Raw genomic sequence first — 18363 nt, 5'->3', positions numbered from 1 at the left:
CCAGCCTCTGACGAGGCAGAGGTCGCACTTCCCAGACCTGCAGACAGAAGCCTGGTCCTCACATCCGTGTGTGGCTGGGCCAGCACAGGTGCTCCTCCTAGCCTTGTGGCTGTGAGCAGGCCTCACTGCCTAGGCCGTGCTGTGCGTACTGACCAGCCTCGGGTGCATGGCCCAGCCCTGGGAGAAGCGACGAATAGCAGGAGAGATGGTGCGGCCTGTTTCCCTGGGGTCTGCCTTACGTTCTGAGAGTTGTGAGCGTGCCTGGAAAGGAGTTGGGGGGAGTCACACCTCTGGGCAGAAGTGCGTCAGCCGGGAGAGCAGCAGCTTCCCGTGGGCGGGTTCAGCAGGAGAGCCTGGGGTTGGTGGGGCTGAGCAGGCGCGCCCCTGAAGCAGGGGCCTGGTGATGTGGTGCCACTGTCTGTGACTAGGTGGCTCCCCCCCTTGGCCCACTCATGATTCACCGTTGTACGGAGGTCTTTCGTCGCCTGGTGGATGTAAATGCCGCTTTCTCCGCTTGCTTTCTGCTGTGTCTTTGGGCTCTGGGGCTTCACTTGAGCTCAGTGGCGCCTCCTGGTGGTTGCTGGGAAGCTGTCCCTCCTCCCGTGAGCCAGGCCAGGCTGAGCCCTGTGGCAGGGCACTTTGCTGGTGCAAGGCAAACGTGAGCCGCGGGGCCTAGCCCAGGAGCAGTGCCCAGTGTACTGAGCACAACACTGCGTGTGTGCCCCCTGGTGCCACCAGCTGCCTTCCTCACACAGCACTGTGACATTCCTTTCAGAGCCGTCCAGCCACAGCAGCCGCAGATGTTTGGTGAAGAGCTGCCTGACGTGCGGGACGGAGAACGGCCCAGCCCTGCTAGGAGGAAGCGGCAGCCCAGCATGTCGGAGACCATGCCGCTGTACACACTGTGCAGGGAGGACCTGGAGAGCATGGACAAGGAGGTGAGCGGCTGTGCGGGAGCTGCAGCCAGTGCTCACACAGGTGTGCACAGGTGTGCCTGTCCTCATCCCGAGCTTCCTGGCACAACAGTGCCCACCAGGTGCACCCCAGACAGCCAGGCCTGGGCGCTGGCCATGGTCTCAGCCCGCTTCACCCCCCACCCCAGACTTGTGGCCTTGTCTGGAGAGACTTCCCGTCACCAAGGTGAGGGGCAGGTGCCTCTGGCACCTGTGGGCAGAGCCGGGGTGACACTCAGCACCCTGAAACCCTGTGCCAGGACGCCCTGCTGGGCAAGCGAGGACCCCCTTGAGCCCCGGGTTGCCGTGGGCAGCACAGTGACTCTGAGGGCAGTTTCTGGTTGTGTCCTTGACCCCGAGCAGGCCTCAGCAGCATGCAGAGTCAGCTCACCTGCTTCCTTGCAGGAGCAGCAGTGGCAGGACTCCAGACCCACTGTGAGCTAGAAAGAAGGCGTGGTCAGCATGCACCTTCTGCTGGCTTCCCTAAGACCAGCCCCAGCCTCATGCCACCACGCCCCTCCTGGGGTTACAGGCCGGCCCCCGTGGGAGCTCCCAGCCTGCCAAGTGTTTTGGGGTGGTCTGCATGCTGGGCACGTGCTGGTGAATGGCTCCTGCCTGGCCTCACTGTCCTGCCACGTGGTCTGGCTGGAGCATCCACCTGCGCCCCACGCTGCTGTCAGGAAGTACAAAGGGGCGTTGAAGGAGGAAAATGGGTTGTGCTTACTTTCAACTGTAGCAGAAAGTGCAGGAGGTTAAATCCAGGATGGTGTCTCACCAGTAGCCCAGTTTTCTGTCACCTTAACGGCACTTGGTCCTCTGAGGACTGAACCTTCTCTAGTGTGCTGAGTCTCTCCATGTACCACTGTCAGCTCACCGTGGCTCCTCTGCCCTCACCTAGGCAGCTTTCTCTGGGAACAGCGTCTGCATCCCTTTGGGCACAGGTAGCGAGGGCCCGTGGAGCCAGAAGGAAGTCACCCATCCTACCCTCCACCTCCAGAAGGTCCTGAGTGTCAGCCCGGTGGATGACAGCCACCTACAGGCCTAACAGACCTCAGATCCAGTCCCTAGATCCCAGGTCGGGGGTGTCTGGGGCTCCCTGACTCCCAGGTTGCTTCGGTCTTTAGCCTTCAGATAACTCCCCAGAGCCTGGGGGAGCCGTGGAGAAGCAAGGTCAGACCAGGCATGGCACCAGGGCCCAGGACCTACTGCCCTGGTGGCATCTAGGTGCTGCCCGGGCCTGTGTTCACTGGCTGCCCCTGCCAGCCTTCTCCCCCTCTCCCAGCCAAGCACACCCCGATTCCATGTTTGTCAGGTCTGAGGCTGCTGGGGAGACCCTGTGTGGAGGAGCAGGCAGCAGCTCAGAACTGACCGCGGTCCACTTTGGCACATGACCATACAGCTGGCCATTCTGCACCATGTAAAATTCTCTAGTGGGGCCAGATAACTGACTGTTCACCCCACATGACCAAAGGTCAACAGTGCTGTCCCTCAAGCAAGCATTTGGTGATAACAGGAAAACACCAGAGCAGGGTACTTCCTAGCTGGCAAGGTGAAGCAGGCCCCTGAGTCCCGAGGCAGATGGATGGAGGGGTCTGCTCAGGGTCCCATTGGGATGTGGGTCTCCTGGCTTTTCCTCCTGTGTTTCCCAGCCCCACCCTGCACAGCGAATGCTCAAAGCTACAGGGCCAACCCTGGGAACCACTGCGGGTGTGCTGGGGGTTCCTGGTTGGGGTTGGGGGTTGGTTCTCTCTCTCTTCCTGGCTCTGCTCAAGGCCAGCCCCCAGTCACAGCTGTACAGCCAGCTACACGCCACACAGGAACCTGAAACTCAGGAAGCTTCCTGCTGGCCAGCAGAGCCCAAGGGGTATCCTGTGTCCTGTGATCAGAGAGGAGTGGACACTTGGACAGCACCTATAGTGCTCTGGGTCATCTTGGGGAACCTGGGCAGGGTCCCCTCGTGCTGGCTCTGAGGTACAATCCCAAGAGCATGGCAGAGAACCTGTGGCCCTGACACTGACCCAGGCCACGGTTGCCTAGCCCTCCAAGGCACTTGGGACCACACTGGCATTCAGAGACCATGGGGCAGTGGAGCCTGTCCATGGGGCAGTCAGTGCTGTGCAAGGAATGCTGGGGAGTGTGCTGCCGCGGCAGCTCTGAGACGACCCGGCCAGAACTGTGCAGAGCTCACAGGTCCACCCTTCCTGGGGGCAGACCGTCCTGAGTGAAAGGTCAGGCAGCAGGTCTCAACCCAGATGCAGGAGCCACAGAGGTGAAATACACCAGGCAGAGCAGAGTTGCTGAAGGTCAGCAGTGGACTTCCCTCAACCACCTGAGTCGTCCGACCTCAAGGAGCAAGGATAGGCTAGGAGGAAAGACTGACCACGGGGATCTCTGCGCCACGGTGGCAGCTGGCATTGTGTCCTGGAGTCCCCAGGGAGAGAAGGGAGGCGGCTAAGTGTCTCCTGAGGCCAGAAGATGTCAGAGCAGCTTGTCATCTTCCTGCTCAGGATCCTCCCCATGCCGTGGGCACTGCTGACACTGCAGGCCGTCTCCAAGACTCTTGACAGTCACTGGCAGGTCAGAATCTACCCAGTGACTGGAACCAGCCCCGCCCGTGGCACTGTGGTGTCCAGGTTTGAAGCTGAGGTTCAGAACCACAGGACACAGCCACAGGTGGTGTTCAAGAACCTGTTACTGACAGGTTTCCTATGTCATGGTCTGATTGATACTGCCCAGCCACGGTCCCCAAGAACAGTCTCTGGTGAGCCACAGTCCCCAAGAACAGTCTCCGGTCAGCCGTGACCCAGGCATAGAGGCTTTTAACCGCTTTAAATGCTGAGCCCCAAGGTGAATGGTTCCCTGGGCAGTCACGGCTTCCTTCTTAGATCAGGTGTTGACTCCGTTCTAATTTTTCTTTTATTGATAAATATTTTACAAGAATGCTGTGATCACTCTTTGGGTTCTGAATATTTACCTTTTGAAAGTTTTAGTTTAAGTTTTCTGAAATACGAAAATCCATATGCAAAAAAGAAATCAAGGTTCTGTTTTGCTTTATAAAAGATTTGGCCACACTTCTCTAAGTAGAGAGCTCTTCAGGGAGTCTCAGTGTGATCTGCCCAAGCCATTTTTGGCACGGATGTGCCGCCTACAGCTAACTAGCGTCTGCATGGTCTTCAATCCTGCCGAAGGCACTTTCTCATGCCTCAAGTTTGGGGGTTTTTTTCCCGTTCATCATTAAAGTTCCTCTTTGGCCTTTGAAGTATTTTCTGTTGGTAAAAATGTCCTCTCAGTCGGTGTCATTCCACTTAAAAACCCATGCTGGCCCTATGTCAGGTGTCCGTGTGGCACACAGATGACCACAGATTCAGCAACTTAGCACAACCCCATTTTTTGAGTCACTGCTTCCAGGCTGGGAAGTGGAGCTCAGGGAGCACATCCCCTGCACACAGTAGGTCACCCTCAGGGCTGGCACACTGACAGCGTCCTGTGCACAGGACCCTCTGCCACAGGGTCCATGCTGGAGGTGAACGCCCCTGGTGGGCAGCTGAACACCGGCCTCTCTGCCCTGTGCACCCACCTGTCTTTCCAGTCCTCTTTCCACCCTGTGGGTGCACGCCTCAACCCTGGGGCCAGCATGCCACGGCTAGGCCCGGTTCTGTGCTTACCTGCAGCAGGGCAGCCATACGGCCGCTCCATGCGTCAGACTGAGCAAGGGTCCTTGAATCACGGTCCCTCCCCATCTCTCCCTCCTCCGGGCACCCCTACTCTGCATTTCCTGCTGTTTCTCTTGGCCCTGTCCTCAGGAGTCGGCAGGGTCTGCCCCTCCTTGCCACTGCTCTGGCACATCCCAGACTTGAGGTGGGGGGGAGAAAGCAGGTGAGCAGAGCAGACGGCCAGGCGGCTGCACCCCAGGCCCCAGCTGAGCTCCCCCGGGAAGCCGGCTCAGGGCCCTGCACCTCTCCGACCCGGGCATCCCTCACAAGCGTGCTACTCACATGCTCCCGGACTCCAGGGCCTGCAGGAAGCCGTCATCCCCTTGTGTGCGGCCAGGGTCTCCCCTGCTCTCGCGGCCTGGCTTAGCCTCCAGTGGGGGAAAGCAGAGCTGCGGGTCAGGCCTGCTGCAGGGTGGACGTCCCTGCTCTGGCAGGGGGTAGCCAGGGCCTTCCACAAAGCTTGCGCAGGCCCTGACTCTGAGCCATTGGCAGGTGGATGACATCCTCGGGGAAGGCAGTGACGACAGCGACAGTGAGAAGAGGAGGCCAGAGGAACAGGATGAGGACCGGGAGGGTGCAGCACGGCCCCGGGAGCCCAAGGCCCCCAGCGCCCACAAGGGCCCACCGCTGGGACCAGCCTCGTCCAGCGACCGGAGCACTGCGGGCACCCGCGGTCCCAGGTCAGTGTGGGAGGTGGCTGCAGGCCAGCGAGGGCAGCAGAGCTGGCGGCAGGAGGGGGCCAGGAGTGCGTTCTGCTGTGGTCGGGAGTGTTTGGAGCACCCTCACAGCTGCTGTTGGGAGAGGCCTGGTGTCCAACAGAGGCTGTCCCTCCGATGGCGTTCCTCACACTGGCATTGAGAGCACGGCTTCTTGGGAACGTGGGTGGGTCTTTGCCACGTTTCTTGGTAGCCATGTCCCCTTCAGGATGTCCTGTGTGCAGAGCGTGTGGAGTGCCCACAGTCCAGCCCACAAAAGCCACAGTGTCCTCTTCTGGGTGCTAAGTGGGGAAGGGGAGCACCAGGGGCCATGAGATGCCAGCACCGTGGTCCGCTCTGCTGACCTGTGGTGGCTCTGGCTGTGGCCCCTCTCAGCAGAGGAACTGCACGTGCCTTCCACTGAGGCCCGCACGAGGCAATGACCCAGGCCGCTGGGGAGACCAAGGCCTCTAGAGTCCAGGGAGGGCCCCCCCATCCACCGCGTCCCTGGCAGTGGACAGCAGCAGGAAAGGGCCTGGGCTTTACTGCAGTGAGTGCTCTCGTGACGCCTCTGCAGGGACGGGGTGGGCAAGGCTCTGGTCTCCGCTCTGGTGCTTGCCGCAGGGTCTTGGGCAGACTGCCCAGCCACTCCGCCTGTCCTGCCTGCAGTCACCCCTGGCTTCCTGCTGTCACTCTGAGCTGGGCGGTGAAGCCAGGTGTGGCACAGTGGGCGTTCAGGGACAGGTGGCTCAGCTATGCCGGCTGCACTTGGACTTCTCAGCCCAGCGGTGCAGGGACCTTCCCTGTCCACCCACTGGCTCCTCAGACGGGGGGGTGACACCGCAGTTGCTGTTTTACTTTGCACTGAGGGTTCAGGATGGCTTTAGAACCCGAGACCAGAGGCAGGGAGTGCCCTGTGGGGCTGGGCCTGTCCCCCGTCAGCAGCAGGTTCTGTGCCTCCCAGATGTGGGGATCTCGCCCTTTCAGCCAGGAGTGGGAAGGCAGTGCTCTCTGGTTTCACTGATCCTGTTATGGGGTATGAGACCAAAAGCAGATGGCATCTCTGTTTGAAACGAAGTAAAACATCTTCAGGGTCTTGCAGGGGCTCCGCTGTTTGTGCTGTGTGGCACGTTCCTTGGCTGCAGCGCCCTCTCAGGGAGGCCAGAGCACAGTGCCTGCAGGAGACCCTGCGAGCAGCTGGCATGGCCCAGTTACCCCCTCATCGTGGGGTGAAATCATGGTGCACGTAGCTGGGGCCCCGGAGCCTGCAGGACTGTGGGAAGAGGGTGTCTGTCTACGGCTCGGGCTGGCTCTTCAGGGACCACGGCCTAGGAAATGTCTTGGGTGTCATCTGCAAGTTCTACTGAACAGGGTTGATCTGCAGTGCTCAGTTAAAATAAAACCACCCCCTAATGGCCCTGCTGTCCCCTGGTGCTGCTGATGCCTGAGGCACTCGTCGGGGGTGGTTTTAGCAGCTGCCCCAGGAGGTGAGTCTTGGGGAAAGGCGATGGGTATGGTGTCAACCTCCTGTGCTGCTGGCCCAGAGCGGGCAGCTATGCTGCCCTGTGGTAGGGGGCTTTCCTCTGGTGGTGCCCTGTGGACATGCTGCTCTCATTCATGCTGACCCCAGACTGCCAGCTGAGCTGTGGGCCGTGGGTAGGGGTTTGCATCCCTGTGTGGGTGGGGAATAGTCAGCCCTGCCTGGCGCCGCGTGCTGTGGACGAGGGGTTGCTGGCAGAGGTGGCAGAGCACGTGCAGGCACCTCCGCAGGACGCCACTGTACGGGGCTCTTTTCTCTTGTTCACCCTGACAAGCCATGCCACCTGGCTCCTGGGCAGCTGCAAGGCCCTGCTCAGACACCTCCTCCCCCTGCAGCCTGGGAGCTGTCCCAGATCCCTGTCAGGGGCTGCCCTGCACAGCCAGGCCAGCCCATGGTCCTCCGCCCACTGCTGTCTGAAGTCCCTTTGGGGAGGTACAGAGGCCCAGCCTGAGAGCCGGCTGTCCTGACGGGTGTCGGAGGCTCGGGTCCTCTGCTCACACACACCTCCAGACGCAGGCCCAGCCCAGGGCTGATCCCATGTGGACACCCAGGCGCCTCAGCCACGGAGTGGGTGCCTCAGGGTCTGTGGCCGTACCGTGGGGCTGGCTATCCCTCGCGGGTGCGGACGGGCAGCGCCGGCTGCATGCCTGCCCACGGCCTGGCTCTCACCGCAGTTGTGCTCCCCTTCTCCTCAGAGGCCACAAGAGAAAGCTGAATGAGGAGGACGCGGCCAGCGAGTCCAGCAAGGAGTCCAGCAACGAGGACGAGGAGGGCAGCAGCTCCGAGGCGGACGAGATGGCGGCGGCACTCGAGGCGGAGCTGAATGAGCTGATGTGACGGGCCGCCCCGCCCCGCCCAGGTCCCTTCTCCAGAGAGACGGATATTGTGCAGAGCTCTGCGTCCAGAAAGACATTATTTTGCAGAAACAGGTGTTTTTAAGAAGTTTCACTATAGGAAAGTCTACTTTTTTACCTGACGGAGTGCTGCGGGGCGCTGCTGTGCTGTGCCAAAGAGCTCAGCAGAGCCGCGTTGTCGTGCAGCGGGAGTCGGTGGCTGTCACACCGTAGGGTGGGCTTGGGGATCCCCCTGTGTGCCCCAGCACATCACTTAGGGGGCACCCGAGGAGACTGGGTGACCGTGTACAGGAGCCTGGTGTCTGGTGCTTCGCCACCGGAGCTGTCAGAACGCCAAAGGCTAAGCGGACAGAGCAGCACGCTGCGTGCAGAGGTCACGGGCCTGAGCCCCAGCCAGCCTCGGAGGCCCCGAGTCGGGGCTGCCCTGCTCGCCGAGGGCGTCGTGATGAGAGGACCTCCCTTTTCCTGGGTGGCCTTGTGCTTCTTTGAGAGATCTGATGTAGAGTTTTTGTATACCGCTTTCATATCTGACCCACCAAACAGATTCTTTCATTTAATAAAGATCCTTTTTGTACATCCTGTTCTCTCTCTGGTGCATTTTGGCAGAGAGCAGCCCCCTGCTCTGGCTCCTTTCTTGGCCGGGTCCCAGTTCTTAGGCTGGGCGCTCTGCTGGGGCGGTGGCGTCTCTGAACGGCTTCTCGTGGGAGCTTGCTCAGTAGAAAATACAGCACTGGAGGTTTGTTCCAGAGGTACCAGGGCCTCGCGAGTGTAGCCAGGAGATCGACGATGTCTCAAGCCACTCTGTGGCTCTTGCTCTTGCCATTATTGGGGGGAATTTTTTAAAAGATTGCACCATGACATTAACAACCACGGAGTCCTTGTGGCTTGATCGGTAGCTTGACGGAAATGAGTCACGGGCCGTCTGAAGTGACTGGCCGACCTGGCACTCCGGGCCACGGCCTTGTCCTCGGGATCCCTGGACAGCGCGCTTGATGCGGAGTTCAGGAAGGTTCTGGCCCCCTTCAGCGGGCATCCCAAGAGCTTGGTGCCTCCAGCTTTAGGAGCCCAAGGTGTGCTCACCTTGGACAGAGCAGGAAGCGATCCCGAGCGGACGTCGGCTCCAGGATGCCGCGGGCTTTCCCTGATACGTGGTGTGGCAGTCCTCTGTCACCAGCTTCAGGTCAGCAGCACCACTGACCTGTACCCTGTTTTCTGGGTTATTTGCCAAATTAAAAGTGAAGCATTGGGGGCTGGGCTGGGGCTCAGTGGCAGAGCGCTTGCCTCGCACGTGCGAGGCGCTGGGTTTGGTCCTCAGCAGCACGTAAAATAAATAAATAAAACAAAGGTATTGTGTCCAACTACAACTAAAAAAATATTAAAAAAAAAAAAAAAAGTGAAGTGTTGGGCTAAGCTGTGTACCCTTGACCTGCAGGTAACTCCAATAGGCTCATCTTCACGTACTGACTCACATTTCCGAGAGGTGAGGAGCAACTCAGGCACAGCTAGATCTAGGGGTTCCCAGAGGCTCGGCCACGGTCTGTGACTCTTCCCTCCGTTGTTGGATCTGATCCGTCACGTTCTGTTGATCTGTTGCACCTGTGTTCCTGAGGGTGTTCGTCTCTGGTTTTCCTGTAAAGTGGTCTGGGTGCTGGGACGACGCGGGCCAGGTGAGTGTGTCAGGAAGTCGTCCGTCAGCCCTGTCTTCTGGAGGAGACGCGGAGCATTGGTGTGGCTCCCTCCTCAGATGCCTCTCACCCGCGAGCCCCTCCGGGACAGCTGCTTCCGTTGTGGAAGGGTGTCTTTGATGGACACAGTCAGTCAGCTGCCGAGTATGTGTTTTGACCCTTGGGTCTCAGAGAACTGGGGCACACCGTCGAGGTCTTGGTTGTCTGGGCAGAGCCATTCACAGTATCCCTTCGGGGTCCTCTAATGTCCGTGGGCTCTCGGTTGGTGTCCCCTCTATTTTTCATCGCGTGCCCCCTGGAAGCAGCTCAAATTTCTTCATGTTTTGAGAGAATCAGCTTTTGGTCTCATTCATTTTCGTCTGCTCGTTTCCTATTTTTAATTCCGTTGACGCTACTTTAATATTTATCATTTCTTCTGTTTACTCTGCGACGAATCGTCGTTCTGTTTCCTAAAGTGGAAGTTAGACCCCTGGGCTTTCATTGTTGTTCTTCTCTAACACGCGCCTCCTGCTCCCAGCCACCCTCTGACGCTCTTGCCTTTGCTGCATCCTACAAGTTTTGATAAAAGTCTTTCTTTTTCACCTAGTCAGATGTTTTTTAGTGTTTCTGAGAGCTCCCTGTGGTTGAGTCTCTGTGTTGGAACTCTCCGGCTGTCTTTGTCCCCGTTTCTGCTGTCCTCCCTGTGGCCTGGGCATCCTGCTCCTGGTGAGGCATCTGCCACTGTCCTCGCTGTCAGCTGTTAGCTGTGGGCTTTCTGCCTCCTCACAGTTCTCGACGCTGCCTCCTGGTCTGCTGCTGTCACACCTTCATCTGAGCAAGGACACGGGAAGGGAGGGTTTCCATCCCACTGTACAGGTTCTCTCCAGCACTCCTCTCCACGCAGCTCCGACTCTCTGAACTGTGTCCTTTTCTTTCTCTCTCAAGAATCTGAGTGAACATCTCTTGCAGGCAGTCTACCGGCCTCAGTTTCCTCAACAGCTGTTTGCCCCGGGAGACCAACTTGGATTCTCTCTGAAGGGTGCTTCATAGACACAGAGCTCCAGTGCGTTGTGTCCCTCAGCAACACCTGGTACTCCACCCTCTCCCGGCTGCCGCGTTTCTGACGAGAAGCTGATGTTATTCCCGGTGCTGCCCTGACTTCCTTCCTTAGTCTTCATACAAGAACCGATTTATGAAACGTGCTCTTTAAAGAATAAAAGCAAAATACTATTTATAATATAATTATTTTATAATTGATTTTCTATATATTATGTAGTTGTATTTAAAGCATTTTAGTCATATTTTAATTATTAATAAAATTATTAGTAAATATTAATAAAATGAAGATTATAATGAAGATGGGTGAGATCACACCACGGGTGAAAATGTTGGCAAAGCCCTGGTGGAAAGAGTACAGCACTTCATCAGAGTTAAAAAACATAATAATCGTAACCCTACGATATATCCACGGGAACCACGGAGACCCTCCTGAGACCCCCACACCCAGGGAACCACGGAGAGACCCTCCTGAGACCCCCACACCCAGGGGAACCCCAGAGACCCTCCTGAGACCCCCACACCCAGGGAACCACGGAGAGACCCTCCTGAGACCTCCACACCCAGGGGAACCCCAGAGACCCTCCTGAGACCCCCACACCCAGGGAACCACGGAGAGACCCTCCTGAGACCTCCACACCCAGGGAACCACGGAGAGACCCTCCTGAGACCCCCACACCCAGGGGAACCACAGAGAGACCCTCCTGAGACCCCCACACCCAGGGAACCACGGAGAGACCCTCCTGAGACCCCCACACCCAGGGGAACCACAGAGAGACCCTCCTGAGACCTCCACACCCAGGGAACCACGGAGAGACCCTCCTGAGACCCCCACACCCAGGGGAACCACAGAGAGACCCTCCTGAGACCCCCACACCCAGGGAACCACGGAGAGACCCTCCTGAGACCTCCACACCCAGGGAACCACAGAGACCCTCCTGAGACCCCCACACCCAGGGGAACTACAGAGACCCTCCTGAGACCCCCACACCCAGGGAACCACAGAGACCCTCCTGAGACCCCCACACCCAGGGAACCACGGAGACCCTCCTGAGACCTCCACACCCAGGGAACCACGGAGACCCTCCTGAGACCCCCACACCCAGGGAACCACTGAGAGACCCTCCTGAGACCCCCACACCCAGGGAACCACTGAGACCCCCACACCCAGGGGACCACAGGAAACTTGCACAGTCCCGTCAGCGTCGATTATTACAGAGGAAAGGCAGCGGCAGCCGAGAAGCCACTGGGGAGGCCCAGGTGGGGGAAGCCCCTGCCCCTGTTGCCAGCTCAGTCTTTGTTCCCATGCCAATCCAATTAAATATAGGGTTTTGATTTAAAAAAAAAATGAGGTTGGTTTATTGCTTTGCTAGCAAAGGAGGAACATGGGGACTCCTGTCCCAGGGGCTGTGATTCTTTGCGCCAACTGAACTGCTAAGAGGTGACTCAAAGGCTGCATCCACACCTCTCTGTTGGAGCTGTGATTCACTTGTTAATTTGGGCGGTAGTTTCCGAGAGCTTCTGTTGCAGTCCCCAAGGTCTGGATCACTTGGGTGAGTGCTCAGGACAGATAACTGCCCACGATGGGGAAGAAAGGTAATCCTGTTTCCCTTGAGGTCAGGGAGCAGCAGGGAGAGAGGAGGAGAAACATGCTCGTTTTAACAATGAGTCACAGTGGCAGAGCTGCAAGGCTGCATCCAAAGCTTAGACTAGACACTGTTACACACACACACACACACACACACACACACACACACCCCCGGGGCTGGGACAGTGGGAGCACCGGCCCTGCTCAGCTGGAACAGCTGCCCAGCTTCATGGGGGCCATCGCCAACTGCCTGATTCCATGGTCCTGGCTGGGGTGTGGCAGATGAGGGCCTCCCAGAGGTGCTCACACAGCTCTGTGACTCTGCCTTCCTCTGCTGTGCTGCTGCAGGGTCCCTCTCACAGAGGTGTGTCTTCCTCTAGGAGCTCCTGAAGAGCCGGCACGGCCAGGCCTGGGGCCCAGAGACTGGATTGCTGGCACCTGGTTTGTGCCTCTCTCTTGTTGGTCGAGTTGGAGTGGCTGCCGATGCCGCCTCAGGTCCCGTGTCTCACAACTGACAGTGCCCCGTGTAGGTTGTCACTGGGGCCTGCGTGGCTGCTGCACACTGAGCTTTGGAAATCAGCTACCACGGCACCGGGCCTCTGTGTCCAGTCCTGCCCCCCTGGCCCAGCTGTCTTCCCACCCCGGGAAGCTCCTGCACCTGGGGATCCGTCCACTTGCTCCAGAGACAAGCCTTGGCTGGAGACCCCAGGGCTACCAGGTGGCTAGAGACCCAGCCACAGTGTAGCCCAGGGCAGTTACTGTCCAGGGCTCTGCATGGAGCTGGCCAGATGGCAGGGCACTGCTTCTTTTGAAAAGCAAGGTACAATGAGGACTGAGGCAGAGGCGCTTGACCCTCTGGCCCCTGTTGGGCTCGGTGGCTCTCCCAGCTCCTAGGCTTCTGAAGAGAGGAAGCCAGGCACCGGCGCCGCCCAGCCCCAGGACGACTTCTCTTGTCACAGTGGGGAAAGACAGAAGGTGTCTGGAGCACTCTGGGAACAGGCCGCTCTGTCCTGCAGGCAAGCTGCAAGGAGAGGCCGCCGGAAGTCCACTGGCCAGTGTTTGCTGGTCCACCTGCAGCCCTCCCCGGCTGCCTGCTACTCAGGTCTGCGGCTGCTGATCGCTGGTGGGGAGTTGACTCCTCACTGTGGAGAGGCTCTGGCAGGCCATTCCTGGGGACAGCAGTCCCCTGGTACCAGCCGGAGTGGCACTGGGCTAAGCCCCAGGGGAAGCCTCCGTGGGGTCACAGTGAGCACAGCTGGTGTTTTGGAAGAGTCAGGGAGGAAGGGAAGAGAAAGCGAAAGCTCCGGCCCCACACCCACAACGGGAAGTGGGCAGCTTAGCGGGGACTGGAGGTCCCCGCAGGTCCCGGGAAGATGCATCTGGTCATCCAAGCTGCCTTGGTCTCCAGGGACAGTCAGGTTGCCGCTGCTTAGCTGTGTGCACGATTAGGCTGATGTCCTTGTCCATCCCTCCCCCAGTCCTGGACCCACTGTCACAAGCATGACAATAAGTCACAATGGCAAAGCAGCAAGGAACTCAGTCAAGGTCAGAAGAGACAAGTTCAGGAAATGGGCTTCTCTTGCTTTCAACTGGAACACACACAGCCCAAGAACTCCAGGCCTTGGGTGTTGGGCTGTGTCTCCTCTTCCACGGCGTGGGCCCAGGCACCTGCTCGCTGCCCCGGCCACGCCTTACCTCCATCCCTGGGAGCCAGCACACTCCTCCAGTCCTGGCCACCCATCCACTGCAAACCACCCCAGGTCCACCGCAGAACCGAGGGAGCATCACCGATGCCCAGGGACAGCGTGGCACTCCTGCTGCCCTGTCCTCAGTCCAGCTGCCACTGGGGCTTCGGCATGGGACACCTGGCAGTCAGGGCTGCTGGGCTGCAGGCACGGCAGGAGGTCTGGGGGAGGGCACACTCCAGGGTTTCCACCAGACCAAGGCTTGGCCAGAGGAAGGGCCTGGGGAGTCCAGTGTTTGCTGGTCCACCTGCAGCCCTCCCCGGCCACCTGCCACTCAGGCCCGTGGCTGCTGACTGCAGGTGGGGAGTTGACTCCTCACTGTGGAGAGGCTCTGGCGGGCCCTTCCTGGGGACAGCAGTCCCCTGGTACCACTCACTTTCCCCCCGCCCCTCTTGCACCTGAGAGAGGTTTCTAGGGGGCTCCCTGCACGTCCACCATCCCAGGAGCAATGGTCTACAGGCGCAGCCCTTGGCCAGTGTCCACCTTGCCTGGGATCCTGGGGTCAGAGCCACAGGCTCAACTGCCCCTTAGCTCTACAGCCAATGCTGGACCACCCTCCCAGACACACAGGCCCTGCAGTCAGTCACCTGGAACACCCGAGTGGGCTGGAGGTGCACCCCTCCCAGGTGCGGTGTTCAGCTGTGAGCACCGCAGTGTGAGCTGGCGAGGGAGTCCCCTGTCAGGAGAGTCACTGCAGAGGACTGGCTCGCATGCCAGACTCTTTCCAGGACAGCAGCTCCCTGGCTCCAGTCCCCTGGCGACAAGGGCATGTTCCAGAAAAGTCAGTCCAGATTTGAGGCTGCGACATGAGGAAACAGGGAGATGTGGCTTCTGGCCTCTCAGGCCACGCTGCCTGAGGCTCAAGGACAAGGCTGTCCTGGGGCTCAAGGTCAAGGACCCAGGTGCTGCCTTGCACTGGCCAGGTGAGGGGTCTCAGGGAAGCCCCTGCCCACATCTATTCTGGGGGGTCAGCCTGAAGCCTGCAGCAGCCCTGAGACCTCTGGTGCCCAGGACTCAGGTCTGGTCAGAACAGGCGGCTTTGAGCAGGCCTCTGCTTCCAGAGGCTGCTGGAGTTCTCGGGGTGGCTGTGCAGTGCCCCCAGGCCTCAACCTGGTCTCTCCCTTCACCCATGGGTCCATCCCAGGGAGACCGAGCCTCCCTCGGGGCACGCCCACCGGCAGGGGTAGGAGCGGGGAGCGAGGTGCACATCTCTAGGGCACACCTGGGGACGCCCAGGACCCAAGTCCTGGCTGGTGGCTGATCTGGGGCATGGAACAGACCTGCAGCAGCTGCCAGCTCCACAGAGAGAAGGGAGACGGAGCCTCCGGCCAGTGCCCGGAGCACGGAACCTGCTCCTCTCGGCAACCATCCGGCCCTTGCCCAGCTGGCCCTGCCCAGCCAAGGATCTGCCCAGCTGGAGAGCAGAAAAGAAGGAGAGAGGGCCCTGCCTCTCCAGGCCCTGCAGGGTGTTGAGAGCCACAGCCGAAGGGGCCCCAGCAAACTTCCAGCTGCCGGCTGATGATTGACTCACAGCGGCCCCAGCAACATCTAGCTGATTGGCTCCTCTGCGGTGATGCTCATTGGGCTGTTTCCCTGCCCTTTCAGACCACGGAGCTGCTCATTGGGGGACTTTTTTGGCTCCGCCCACGTGACCCAGCCAATCGGCCTCAAGAGCAGGAGGATTGTGGGAGGTGGTGAGGCTTGTGGTTGAGGGAGAGGCTTGTGGGAAGCCGGTGGTGGCAGTTGGGCTCTGAGGGTTTTTCCTGAGAGGCTGTTTTGTTTGGCCTGTGTGGTTCTAAAAATAAAGTTAGTTTCTTTTGACAAGTGGCTCCTGATTGTGCCCAGCCAGACTGCGGCAGCAGGGGAGGTCTGCTGGCCAGCCAGGGCACCTGTGCGCCTTCTCCAGCGGCAGTGCCCTTCCGCAGTGGTTCTGCAAGGCCCGGTAGCCAGCCCCTTACTCCGTGGAAGCTGCACATTTGCTGTGGTCCTGGGGTTTCCGTGGGGCATGTGGTGGGCAGGTGCTGACACCTGGCCACCTCCCCTGAGTTGGCCTGCAGCCAGCCTGGGCTGAGTGTCCCCTGGGTCACCTCTGAACTGCCCTTGTGTGCGCTAGACCCCATGCCCTGCCCTGTCGCCACCGCATTGGCAACCAGCACCCGAGGCCGCCTGCCTCTGACCCTTCAGCATGGATGGCCCTGCCAATGGGCTGTCCCAGCCAGCAACCCGCTGCCAGGAGCACTGAGCCAGCTGTGTCCCTCCCACAAGATCTGTGGCACATGCGTCACTGTCTGTCCCTCAGAAGGTCATCTTTACTGCAGGCCTGTGGCCCATGAAGGTGCAGCCTGGGAAGACCTTGAAGGAGCATGAACAGTGATGAAGAGGAAGAGGACACCAAACCAGAGGCGAGCAGCCGTCCACGTCCTCTGGGCAGCCAGTCAGCAGCCACAACCCTGTGGGCACCTGTGGTAGCATGGGGACCTTCAGGGGCCCCTCATCACCTTGGACTCTCTGCCACCTACACATGCAGCTGAGTTTCCTCTGAGAACAAAGCTGGCTGAGTCCTGTCCCTGCACCCGAGGTGTGGCGACCTTACCAGACAAGGCTGAGAAGCTGGCCGTGATGGGCAGGGCCCTGGCAGGGGAGCAGTGTCTCCCTGCTCTCTGGGTCACATCTGCAGAGCCAGGCAGCTCCCAAGCTCCACAGCCTCGGGGCAGGCAAAGCACTGTCAGTGAGTGAGCCCGGCCTCATGCCATCCCACGTCTACGGAGAACAGCCCCACAGGACCCGGCCATGGTGACCCGGCCATGGTGACCCTGCAGCGGTGGCTGACTGATGACAGAAGTGACCCTGCTGTCCTTGAGCCCTGTCTCTGTCGGGGTGAGGGGCCCATGCTTGGCAAGGTCATGGAGCCATCAAGAGCCCCTGCTTCTGCAGGAGAAGGCCATCCGGACCTCAGGGTGTAGAAGGAAATACCAACATGGTGGCCCCGGAGCACATACTGGGCTCTGCCAGCGCAAGGGAAAACCAGCTCGACCCCACGCAGCCCAGACACCACAAGATTGCACGGAAGGCAGGACAGCCGTTCCTCCCCCAGGGTCACCAAGAGGGGCCAGCCTTGGACGCAGTCTGTCATGCAGGCTCTGTGGCTGTGTGAGTGAGCACAGAAGGGACCGTTCCACTTGGCACGGCCGTGGTGACTGCCAGATTCTGCCATGTGTCAGCTTTTGTCAGAGAACACAGTGTGAATTTTGCTCCCCCTCCGCGGAGGCAGAAACCAGCGGGAGCACAACCGGAAGTCGTCTCTGTTGGCTGTCCGTCCTTGCAACCGAGGTGCAATTCTTCTGGTGTCCAGTTACACACGTGGTGGACTCGGGTCTGCTGGAACCTAAGAAGGTAACTCAGCCTTCCTTGCGCAGGCCCGGGTGGGACGTCCACGCTCATAGAACATGGTGAACGGCTTTGAAGGGGCCCCGTCCAGGTTCCAGGGAGGCGGTATCTGGGAACTGCCCTGTCCAACTGTAAGCAGTTACAGATGCCCGAAGTCTACTGGCCGTCTCCACGATGCCGACTGTGCAGTCTACCCCTCCCTGGACCCCAGATGGACTCTGGCTGGTCTGCCTGGGCTCCCAAAACACACTCCAGGGCCTCACTTGACCGCGAAGAGTGGCCAGGGCTGCCTGGTCTGCCTGGGCTCCCAAAACACACTCCAGGCCTCACTTGACCGTGAAGAGTGGCCAGGGCTGCCTGTCCTGGGATGATCTCCCACTGCCTGGTGGCCTGACGCTGGAGAACGCAAAGCTGACTGGGAACTGGCCGGTACTCTTCCCCCAGGTGTGGTGTGGATGAGGAGGGGGCAGACCCAAACCCACCACTGGACCCCTGCCAGCCAGCAGCACAGGCCACGCAGCCCACGGCATTCCTCACATCGCTGACCTGGAGGGGCCCAGAGCCTGGGAAGGGCCGGAGGCCTCCATGAGCCAGGTGGCTGCCTCTCTGATGAGGCTGATGGCAGGTGTGGCCCCAGCTGCCCAGGCCAGGGTCCTGGCCCGGTGCCCAGGGAGAGCTGGCTCCCACCCCTACTCCAAGAGCACCAGGCTTTAGGAAGCAAAACCGCCCTGAAGCAGAGCCAGGTTCCTTCCCCACGGCCCCCGGCCCTCCCGCCTCCCCACCCTCCTGGCCCTCTCGGCCCCCAATGGCTCCCCCGGCCCTCCCGCCCCCCGTGGCCCCCGGCCCTCCTGCCCCTCAACAGCCCCGGCCCTCCTGCCCCCGTGGCCCCCGGCCCTCCTGCCCCTCAACAGCCCCGGCCCTCCTGCCCCCGTGGCCCCCGGCCCTCCTGCCCCTCAACAGCCCCGGCCCTTCTGTCCCCGTGGCCCCCGGCCCTCCTGCCCCCCGTGGCCCCTGGCCCTCCTGCCCCCCGTGGCCCCCGGCCCTCCTGCTCCATCCGCTCAGCCCTCCCAGACATCTGACAGTCCGGGCACGGGGGCTGGGCTTTCTCAGTGTGGATTTTTTTTTGGTTTGGGTCTTGGAACTGGGATTTGAACCCAGAGGTGCTTTA

At 60.0% G+C, this 18363-nt stretch overlaps 1 protein-coding gene across 3 annotated transcripts in view; it reads left to right on the top strand.

Annotated features, from left to right (window-relative positions):
• Ctdp1 (CTD phosphatase subunit 1) overlaps positions 1-8331 on the top strand; it is a 43429-nt gene extending 35098 nt beyond the window's left edge. For all 3 annotated transcript variants that reach the window (XM_027935294.2, XM_071602589.1, XM_027935295.2), the window contains 3 exons: positions 776-938; positions 5159-5346; positions 7597-8331. In XM_027935294.2, coding sequence (XP_027791095.2) covers positions 776-938; positions 5159-5346; positions 7597-7738 — 493 coding nt within the window. In that variant the 3' untranslated portion in view covers positions 7739-8331. The remainder of the gene's footprint in view (positions 1-775; positions 939-5158; positions 5347-7596) is intronic.
• Positions 8332-18363: the final 10032 nt, after the last annotated feature.

This window comes from Marmota flaviventris, chromosome 16 (genome assembly GCF_047511675.1).
Source record: "Marmota flaviventris isolate mMarFla1 chromosome 16, mMarFla1.hap1, whole genome shotgun sequence".
Lineage (NCBI taxonomy): Eukaryota > Metazoa > Chordata > Mammalia > Rodentia > Sciuridae > Marmota > Marmota flaviventris.
Note: the sequence above shows the minus strand (reverse complement) of the source record. Positions and strands in the feature narration are given on the sequence as shown.